We start from the raw sequence: 11,061 nt of genomic DNA, 5'->3' as shown, positions 1-11,061 counted from the left end.
ACCACAGGCGCCCACCACCACGCCCAGCTAATTTCTTTTTGTATTTTTGGTAGAGACAGGGTTTCACCGTGTTAGCCAGGATGGTCTCGATCTCCTGACCTTGTGATCCGCCCGCCTCAGCCTCCCAAAGTGCTGGGATTACAGGAGGTGAGCCACCGTGCCTGGCCCAGCCTCTTTATTTTTATTTTTACTGTTTTTTGAGACGGGGTCTCACCTTATTGCTCAGGCTAGAGTGCAGTGCTGCAATCTGGGCTCACTGCAACCTCTGCCTTCCGGGTTCGAGTGATTCTCCTGCCTCAGCCTCCCAAGTAGCTGGGATTACAGGTGTCTGCCACCACGCCCAGCTAATTTTTTGTATTTTTAGTAGAGACGGAGTTTCACCATGTTGGCCAGGCTGGTCTTGAACCAGCCTCTTACTCTTCTACATACTATTTCCAGCACAACTGTCCAAGATGGCAGTCAATAAATATTTGGCTAAATATAATAAATAATCTGGTTGATTATTTCCACTTTTTCACATTGGGTTGTCAAAGTCTACTTTTCAAACAGTAAAGTTAACTTTTCTCTCTCTAGTATTTGTTTTGTAGAATCGATTATACTTTGTAATGTAATCCACAGAAACTTGGAGGTGACTTTATACTAGTTTTGAATGATACCCATGCTGAAGTGCTCAGAGGTTGAATGTACTTATATCGATGGGTGGATATATGGATGCATGTGTGATAAAGCAAATATAGGGAAAATTAATTGTAGAATCTAGGTAGTGGGTACATGGTTGTTCACTGTTGAAACAATTGTTTCAACTTTTCTACATGTTTGAACAATTTCATAACACATTGGAAAAGTGACTTGTTTTGTTCAAGCGGGGATACATTCAGTCTTCGGTTCTTGAAAGATATAAATCTGTCATTCCTTCTGTTTGGAAAGTTCTTTAGAGAGTCTGAATAATTCCCACAGTACAGTCTAAACCAGCACACAAGGGTTTTTTGGTAGAAAATAATTTTATTAACAGAACCAGGCAATTTACCAAATACAACATAGATAGCTCAAAACATGGAGTTACTGCGCTGAAAACGTGACCCTGTTACACGGATTTCGGGAGGAAGAGTATAAAACAGGAGAGAAGGCCGGGCGCGGTGGCTCACGCCTGTAATCCCAGCACTTTGGGAGGCCGAGGCGGGCAAATCACGAGGTCAGAAGATCGAGACCTCCTGTGAATGGTGAAACCCCGTCTCTACTAAAAATACAAAAAATTAGCCTGGCGCGGTGGCGGGCGCCTGTAGTCCCAGCTACTTGGGAGGCTGAGGCGGTAGAATGGCGTGAACCCGGGAGGCGGAGCTTGCAGTGGGCCGAGATCGCGCCACTGCACTCCAGCCTGGGCGACAGAGCGAGACTCCATCTCAAAAAAAAAAAGAAAAAAAGAAAAAACAGGGAGAAAAGGAGTAAGATTTGTGGTTGTAGCGTCATCGCAGAGGTGAAGTGTTCCATTGATTGCAACTGTGGTAGTCTACATCAGTTTCCCTCATTAAGGTGGGAGGAATCTACTATGCAAATGTACGCCTTCCCCATTCGTTAGAAACACATTGCAGTAAAACTGCAGAAGTGGCCAGGCGTGGTAGCTCACGCCTGTAATCCCAGCACTTTGGGAGGCTGAGACGGGAAGATCGCCTGAGGCCAGGAGTTCGAAGCCAGCCCGGGCAACAGAGTGAGACATCCCCGCTTCTTTATTAAAATGAGATTTAAATTTTTTTTCTCTTCAATTCATCGGTAACAAGATAAAAAAATTAATAAAAATTAACTTTTTAAAACATTTAAAGTAAAGTGGGAGTGGAAGCGGTATGTGGACTCATGGGACTAGGGTCTGAATCATACCTAGATCGGCACTGCGAAATGGGGATAATGATGATCTCCTAGAGCTGTTGAAATAGGAAGATGGAAGAGCAGCAGCTGATGTATTAATATTATCATTATTATTATTACCCATTACCTGACAAGTTATAATTGTTACATGAAGGAGGCTGGCCCAGTTGTCTGAACAATTTTTTTCCCCTCTATAATTCGGCGGGAAGGTCTGAGACAAACACCTCTGCTTAGATCAGTGCCTTCGCCGAACAGCGTTCACCAAGCAGCCCCCAAACCCAAAAACCCCAAGTCCCTGGGCGCCGAGGACGCTGTGAGTCCTGCGCATGTGCAAGGGTGCTCCCTCGCTCACCGCCTTCGTGGCGAATGGCCTGTTCCATTCTCGAGGGATGACAGCGGGAGGGGAGGCGGGAGACTTGGAACCCTGGGTCCGGAAGTGCAGGTGCGTCACTAGTATTTCCAGCCTTTCACTCCATGAATAGTACTTTGTGATTATTATACTTCTACCTTGTTGATTCCGACAGGCTGCTGGAAAGAGTGAGTTTGGTGAACAATCCACCGGGCATCCTCCCCTTTTCGCCTACGCACGTTAAGGAGGGCCGGCGTGAGGCCCAGGTACGGAATCCCAGAGGGCTCCGCCCACCTCCACGAGGCCCCGCCCCGCCGCCCCTCAACCCGCAGGTTCGCCAGCCCGCGGCGCGGCTGGGCAGCTCCTCCTCCTCTCCGCCCCGCCGGCCACGGGCGCGGAGGACGTCAGCGCTGCCAGCGTGGAAACAGCGGCGGGGCGCGGGAGGAGGAAGTAGCGCCCGGGAGCATTGGGCCACCACCGGCTGCCTCAGCCATGGACGCGTCCCTGGAGAAGGTCCGTACCGGGAGGGGGCGATGGGGACGGCGCTGCGGCCCGGGGCTCCCGCCTCCGAGGCGACTGTTTGCCAGTCTCAAGCTGCCATTGTGACCCGGGCAGGGGGACGCGGGTTGACGGGCCCCGCCTGAGGAGGCCTCGCCAGGAGGGCGGCTGGGGCCCGGGCGCGTCACGGGTCCGGGTGTCTCTCGGGTCCCCGTGGGCCGAAGAGGCTGGGCGGGGTTCCGTGGGGGCCGTGAGGGGCCCGGAGCCCAGAACTGGGACCGTGGGGCCGACCTTGGGCCCTGCCGAGGTTCCGTGAGTGGCCGGCCTGAACTCGGCTGGCCCTTTCGGAGGACTGGGAGCTCTCCGTTGGCGACCCCAGATGCTCCCGGAAAGAAGCCGCAGTTATTTCGGAGCCAGCTGCAAACCTGTAGGTTTTTCTTGGTCTCTAAGTTAGGAATGAAAATTGCTAAAGCAGTGGTTTTCCAACTTCAGCCTGCGTGGGAATCACCTGGGGCCTTTGGTAAAATGTGGAGGTTCAGTCCCGGGGTCAGAACCTCTGGGGGCGGGACCGAGATCTGCATGTTTAACCGCCACCGTCCCCCTCCCACTCCGCCCCACGAAGGTGATTCCGATGCTAAGCCTGCGAACACCGGGCGAGAACCTCTATGAGTTCCAGAAAGGGGTGGGTATTGCGTAGATTGCGAATTGAGTTTCAGGGATCGCAGCTGCCCCACAACTTCCTGGCTCCCCCTTTCCAGTGGCGAGGAGATATCCCCGAGTCAACTCCAAATCCACTGGTAACAGAGCCTACCTCTGATTTCCTTTTAGGGGAACGGCAGCGTGGTGTACCTGGCTGACTGCTCTACCATGTGAAACGGATTCTCATTGTCCCAGTGTTAGGGCTTGTAAATGGGAACCGGTTTGGGTTTCTTCATGGATTCCTGCTTTCGGTACCTGACATTCTGCCCTCCCTCAAAGCCCTTCTCTCTGTTCCAGCTTGGGAGTCAGCTTGTCCAGTCCAGTGCACACCCTGCTTTTCATGCATGTGGCATTCAGGAGCAATGCTAGTGTTTTAAGACGGCTACATTTGAATTTTGAGCTGGTAGGAATAATATATTTTGTCTTTTTTCAAGGCAGCAGCTGCTGTAGATTTGTTCACTTGTCACTGGAGAGTTGAAGGCAATAATTGTAAAAGGCCAGATGTTTTCATGTGCTCATAGTGGTGTAGCCTACTCCTCGGTTGCTTAGCATACATTGGGTGGAAGGCAAGAAAAAGATAATATGGTTTTCTTGTGCCATCTCTGGAGTGAATGTTATGTGTTTTCCTGGCTGGGAATAAAGTCTTTACCGTCTTCTGATTAGCAGAGTGTCTACCTTTTGGTACTTTGAGTTTGTCCAGGTGAGTGGTTCTTAAAGCAGGGGGCAATTTATTTCCCCAGGGGACATTTGGCTATCTCTGGGCATATTTTTGATTGTCACAATGGGGGCAGGGAGGTGCCACCGGTACCTAGTGGGTAGAGGCCAGGGACACAGCTAAACATCCTACATTGCACAGGACTGCTCCCCACGCTGGATAATTCTCTGGCCCAAAATGTCAGCAGTGTTGAGGCTGAGAAATCCTGGTCAAGATCATGTTGAAACCACCAGCAGTTGAGTACAAAATGATGCAAAGTGGTGTTTTCAATTTCCTAAGAAGGTGGATGGGCTTCATGTGATTGTAATTGGAATCCTAAAGAACTGGGATGATCTTTCCTACAGGAGTAATTAGCCTTTATAGGAAAATCTGCAGAGTGGGTCGGAATCCTGCTTTAAATACTACTTTTCTGGCATTTGATCAGTAGATTTCTGGCATTTGATCAGTAGATCCCTAAGTGTTACTTGATGATAAAATATCTTAAACTCTCTCAATGAAGGTATCAAGAGGGACTGCAATTCCAGTGTGTTTAATATTGGAGCATTCACAAAAATTGCAGTGATCTTTTAGGAATTCAGAACATGTGGGCTGGAAGTTTCTGCCTTAGGTCAGTGTGAAAATTCTGAGTGTAAGTTTTTCAGAACTATGACTGGGACTTACTTTTTTTTGTTTTTTTGAGATAGAGCCTTGCTCTGTTGTCCAGGGTGGAGTGCAGTGGTGCGATCTCCGCTCACTGCAACCTCTGCCTCCCAGATTCAAGTGATTCTTCTGCCTCAGCCTCCCGAGCAGATGTGACTACAGGCGCGTGCCACCACACCCGACTAATTTTTGTATTCCTAGTAGAGACGGGGTTTCACCTTGTTGGTCAGGCTGGTCTCAAACTCCTGACCTTGTGATCCGCCCATCTCAGCCTCCCAAAGTGCTGGGGTTACAGGTGTGAGCCACTGCGCCTGGCCGGGACTTACGTTTATATTCCCTGAAGTAATAGAGGGTCTTAGATGGAATGAACAATTTATGTTGGTGCTAACTGGGCAGAAAAGAAAAAGCATTGCTATGATGTGAGTGTTGATGACTTTATGTTCTGAAAAATAGTCTGAGTCAAAGTGAAACATGTAACTGTGTTCATTATTCCCGTTTCTTTGAGGAATAGACTATGCTGCGTTAAATTCTATGTTGTTAGTATGAACTTGAGAGCTATGTGAGCAGTTATGAACCCATTTAAACTGATCCTTGCATAATTTATACTGATTACGGAAACCACAATGTTATTTGATACTCACCCTCTAAAATTTTTTTTTTTTTTTTTTTTTTTTTTTTTTGAGACGGCGTCTGGCTCTGTCACCCAGGCTGGAGTGCAGTGGCGCGATCTCGGCTCACTGCAAGCTCCGCCTCCCGGGTTTACGCCATTCTCCTGTCTCAGCCTCCCGAGTAGCTGGGACTACAGGCGCCCGCCACCTCGCCCGGCTAGTTTTTTGTATTTTTTAGTAGAGACGGGGTTTCACCGTGTTAGCCAGGATGGTCTCGATCTCCTGACCTCGTGATCCGCCCGTCTCGGCCTCCCAAAGTGCTGGGATTACAGGCTTGAGCCACCGCGCCCGGCCACACCCTCTAAAATTTAAAATAACATCTCTCACTTTAAAATATAGTATGTGAAAAAAAAAATGTGGTATGGGATCATCATTTAGTAGAATCACTTGATGATTGGGATTTGGTCCAAATATAATTCTGTCCCTTGCTTTTTCTGTTGATATGTAAACTTGCAGACCTGTGATAGCAGAGCCATTTTCTTGTCATGATTTGCTTTCCTTTCACAACAGTGTCAGTTTTGTTGTATCTGAGATAGTGATGTCCCAATAAATCAGATGATCAGCTGGGTTAATTGAGGAGGCAAGGAATTCAAATTAGGAGAGTAGCAGTAGGGGCTTTGCCCCCGTCCTCCACTGTATGTTCAAGGCATAAGGAACAAGGCCCTGTAGCAGAGCCTCACAGTGTGTACTTATGTTAATATTCAATAAAGAAAATGCCACAGGAAGTAATCACTATAATGATGAAGATTTTAAGTTATTAAACACATACACGTTTCAGTAAAAACCTGTTATAGTATTATTTTTGAAACAGGATCTCTCTCTGTCACCGAGGCTGGAGAGCCATGGTACAATCTCGGCTCACTGCAACGTCCGTCTCCAGGGCTCAAGAGATCCTCGTGCCTCAGCCTCTTGAGTAGCTGGGACTACAGGCATTCACCCCCACACTGAGCTAATTAAAAAATTTTTTTTAATCGAGACAAGGTCTCACTATATTGCCCAGGCTGGTCCCAAACTCCTGGGCTCAAGCCGTCCTCTTGCCTTAGCCTCCCAAAGTGCTGGAACTATAAGCATGAGCCACCATGCCAGGTCAAACCTGCTACTCTAAACTTGTAGAATAGCCCAGACCTTTTTCTGTTGGTTAAGAAATCTCATTCTTCCTGGGTATTATGTTTAGACAAGGTATGCTACAGTTTGTTTTGCATTTACTTTAATTCTATCCTTGAGCAAACTTAGAGCAGTTTCTCAGCGTCCGCACTACTGATATTTTGGGTCAGATAATTCGCTGTTGTGGGGGCAGGCCTGTGCATGGCAGCATGCTTAGCAGTGTCCCTGACCTCCGCTCAATAGATGCTAGTCGCACTCCCTACCCCCAGTTGTGACAATAAGAAATGTCTCCAGATGGAGGCAGCTGTCCCCCAAGGGGTGGAGGGAATTGCCTCTGGTTGAAAGTCCCTAATTTAGGGAATCTAGAGCTACAGTTGCAGTTTGGTAGCCACTAGCCATATTTGGCAGTTTACATTGAGATTAAGATTGAACACAATTTAACATTCCTTTGCTCAGTCATGCTGGCCACATTTCAAGTGTTCAACCACCACATGTGGCTAATGTCTGCTACATTGGGCAGCACAGATGTGGAACATTTCCATCGCCAAAGAAGGTTCCACTGGACGGTGCTAAGAGCTGGCAATTTCTTTTTCTTTTTTTGAGATGGATTCTTGCTCTGTCGCCGAGGGTAGAGTGTAGTGGCACAGTCTTGGCTCACTGCAACCTCTGCTCTCCGGGTTCAAGCGATTCTCCTGCCTCAGCCTCTCAAGTAGCCGGGATTACAGGCGCCCACCACCACACCTGGCTAATTTTTGTGCTTTTAGTGGAGATGGGATTTCACCATATTGACCAGGCTGATGTCAAGCTCCTGACCTCAAGTGATCCACCCGCCTTGGCCTCCCAAAGTGCTGGGGTTACAGGCGTGAGCTACCGTGCCCAGCCAATTACTTGTTATATCTAATTCTCATCTCTGAAAGAGGCAACTTTGACCCTGTTTCTGACCTCAATCAGCACAACTCAGTCCATTTTTGGTTTTTGAACTCATCCTGAGCTAAGCGTTTCTTTCCTCCTATTTGGGCCTAATTTTAGAAAATTCTTTGTCACCTTGCAGTTATGCTAGAGGTTTATAGCAGCATCAATAGAACATTCCTGATCATTACTTACTGATAAGGACTCCGATAATTTCTATTCCTGCTCCTTCCTTAAAAAGCATGAGAAAGGAACCCCTGTTAGGCAAGGTTGAAATGACCAGTTTCCGTGTATGGCTTTGTAGATCCCACTCTTTTATATAGAATGGCAGGAGATGAGAAGCTGTAATTGTAGCTTTCATATAAAGCCAAGTGCAATGTTATAATGTGAGGGTTTTGCATACAGGTGCATGGTGGCTAAGGCTGTAAATGATTATCTAATACTGGCTGTCAGGGAAAACTGATAGGACTCGGCCATAGTACAAAGTTCCTGATACTAGATATTTATGGCTTTGTTCATTCTTGATTTATTCAAGATTTCAGGGGAAGTCAGTGGCAGAGCTATTGATGGTCCCTATTTCCGTCTTTGCTCCACTGTATCTAGGATTATGAGTTATAGGTAGAAGTTGCTTGAGCTTAATGTCATCTGTTGTCACCTAAAGCAGAAACCTGTTTTGATTTATATATATATATTTTTTGAGACGGAATCTTGCTGTCACCCAGGCTGGAGTGCAGTGGCGCGATCTCACCTCGATGCAACCTCTGCCTCACTGCAACCTCTGCCTCCTGGGTTCAAGCAATTCTCCTGCCTCAGCCTCCCAAGTAGTTGGGATTATTTTTGTACCACATCCGTCTAATTTTTGTTTTTTTTATTTTTTATTTTTTTGAGATGGAGTCTCGCCCCGTGGCCTAGGCTGGAGTACAGTGGCTCAATCTCGGCTCACTGCAAGCTCCGCCTCCTGGGTTCACGCCAGTCTCCTGCCTCAGCTGGGACTACAGACGCCCGCCACCACGCCCAGCTAATTTTTTGTGTTTTTAGTAGAGACGGGATTTCACCAAGTCTTAGCCAGGATGGTCTTGATCTCCTGTCCTCTGCCTCGGCCTCCCAAAGTGCTGGGATTACAGGTGTGAGCCACTGCGCCCGGCCAATTTTTGTATTTTTAATAGAGGGCGCCCGGCCAATTTTTGTATTTTTAATAGAGATGGGATTTCGCCGTGTTGGCCAGGCTGGTCTCGAACTCCTGACCTCAAGTGATCTGCCTGCTCCCAAAGTGCTGGGATTACAGATGTCAGCCACCATACCCGGCCTTGATGTATAATTTTTATGAATCGAAGGTGAGCTGTGGCCAAAGCCCAGTGCTGAGTGCTGACAGAGACACCAGGTGAGTAAGATGTGATCCCTGCAGGAGATCACTTTCTGGTAAGGGGTATACTTTTTGGATAAAACCTTGCATAGAAAGGAGGGATAAAAAGCACAGGAATTAAGAAACAAGTTGTGAGTGCAAGGAGCAAGTGACCAGGAAAGATTGTGTGGAAAAGATTTTTTAGGCAGAATATTTAGCTCAGAATTATGCTTTTCTAGAGTTTAATTATAAATGTAATGCAACTCTTTACTTTATGAGCGTGCCTCATATTATTGCTGGTAGATAAAAATCAAGAAACAGGAAAGCCATTTCTTCTTTACCTTTCTGGTTTGATCGTGCACTAACAAGGCCTAGGAAACACTGCCTATGAAGAAGCTTATCTTAAGGAAGAGTTATAACAGTATCTGCTTCTGTTCAGCAATTTTCTTTTTGTTCCGGAATAAAGATGTGATTCCAGTTAAATAGTAAAGTTCTTAGAAATAGAGCTTTCCTATTGTATGCTATTTTTCCATCAGTGTCATTATCTGGAAGTGTTTACTCATGTTATAAGGTCTGTGTGAATCGACACTGCAGTAGTGGTCTCTGGGAACACAGTTTTTTGGAACGTGGAGTTGGATCTCTAGCATCTCCAACATATATCTGAGTCAAGTGATTAGAGGCTTTTTCCCCCCTTCACATACTGCTCTCTGTGACTGAGATGTGATCTGTGCAGTTAACTTTGCTCCCTCCTTTCCACTGTTGGGTATTTTTGCCATTTTCTTTTCTTTCTTTCTTTCTTTTTTTTTTTGAGACGGTATTTTGCTCTTGTTGCCCGGGCTGGAGTGCAGTGGCACGATCTCGGTTCACTGTAACCTCTGCCTCCTGGGTTCAAACAATTCTCCTGTCTCAGCCTCCTGAATAGCTGGGATTACAGGCACGCACCAACACGCCTGGCTAATTTTTTGTATTTTTAGTAGAGACAATGTTTCATCATGTTGGCCAGGCTGGCCTCGAACTCCTGACCTCAGGTGGGCCACTGTGCCCGGCCTATTTTTGCCCTTTTCTTTCCTATTTTCTGCCTATCTTCTTGAGGAATTTGTAAGGTTAAATACTCATAGTTACACGTTATACAATACTTGGCTAACCCTTTGCAACTAGGAAGATTATGATGCTTAATGAGCCAGTAATTACAGTATGTCTTCATATTCTCACAGACACACTCAAGCGTAGAGACCATGATGGTTAAGAATAAGACTTTCAAATGATAGTATCCAGTTCTTAGAAGATGAGAGGAGACGGCTGGGCGTGGTGACTCATGCCTGTACTCCCAGCACTTTGGGAGGCCAAGGTGGGTGGATCACCTGAGGTCAGGAGTTCGAGACCAGCCTGGCCAACATGGTGAAAACCCATCTCTACTAAAAATGCAAAAATTAGCCAGGTGTGGTGGCGCAGGCCTGTAGTCCCAGCTACTCAGGAGTTTGCACCATTGCACTCCAGTATGGGCAGCAGAGTGATACTCCATCTCAAAAACAAAAAAAGAAGATGGGAGGAGACAAAAGTTCTGGTTCTTAATTAAATACTGTACTCTTGAATCATACAAAAAATACTTACAAATGTAGAAACTGAGACTCCAGTAAGATAAAGCAGGTTTACAAGTCACTGTATCAACTTGGAGGATACCTGTTCCTCTCCTCTCATCCTTGGCCCGTAAGGAACATTATGTTCTTGCCGTGGCTTCTCAGAGGTATGTATTATAATAGATGTGTTTGGGGGACTTGTTTAACTACTGCTAGACAGCAGGCACTGTTTGTTTTCGCCTGGGAGGAAAATAAATGCTTTTTGCAGAGATGAAGTTGGATGATTATCACTATTCAGGATTTACCTTGTTCAGAAAGCTGTGGGAGGCAAGAGTAGTTGGTAAGTTAGGAACAGCTGTTTGGAGCTTTACCTCTTGCTTTTTATCTCAGCCGAAGATAGGTAGTGATTTTTTATATGTCTAATGCATATGGTATAAACTAGCATTTGATAACACCAAGGTCTTATAATATGAGCAGCTGGTTTCTCTTTAGCCCTAAGAGGCCCCCAAAATAAGCCCTAAAAGTCCCCCAAATAAGAATATTTCTCTCCTGAAAAAAAACTTTGTTGAAATGAAAGTATTACATACTTCTATTATTGATGAATGTTACAATTAATATACTTTTAAAAATAAATTTTAGGCCGGGCGCGGTGGCTCAAGCCTGTAATCCCAGCACTTTGGGAGGCCGAGACGGGCGGATCA

The 11,061-nt window shown here is 46.4% G+C and overlaps 1 protein-coding gene across 5 annotated transcripts in view; it reads left to right on the top strand.

Moving 5' to 3' along the window:
- The first annotated feature begins 2,533 nt into the window (after window positions 1-2,533).
- LOC105467728 (pyridoxal dependent decarboxylase domain containing 1) overlaps window positions 2,534-11,061 on the top strand; it is a 60,247-nt gene continuing 51,719 nt past the window's right edge. Inside the window, exon 1 of one of the 5 annotated variants that reach the window (XM_071084155.1) lies at window positions 2,534-2,722. In XM_071084155.1, coding sequence (XP_070940256.1) covers window positions 2,702-2,722 — 21 coding nt within the window. In that variant the 5' untranslated portion in view covers window positions 2,534-2,701. Of the gene's footprint in view, window positions 2,723-2,881; window positions 3,135-3,706; window positions 3,810-11,061 lie in introns of those variants that run through there. The other 4 variants (XM_071084154.1, XM_071084156.1, XM_071084152.1 and 1 more) reach the window with 4 other exon arrangements.

Source organism: Macaca nemestrina, chromosome 18 (genome assembly GCF_043159975.1).
Source record: "Macaca nemestrina isolate mMacNem1 chromosome 18, mMacNem.hap1, whole genome shotgun sequence".
NCBI classification, from domain to species: Eukaryota; Metazoa; Chordata; class Mammalia; order Primates; family Cercopithecidae; genus Macaca; species Macaca nemestrina.
The sequence above is the reverse complement of the archived record's forward strand: the minus strand, read 5'-3'. Positions and strand labels throughout refer to the sequence as shown.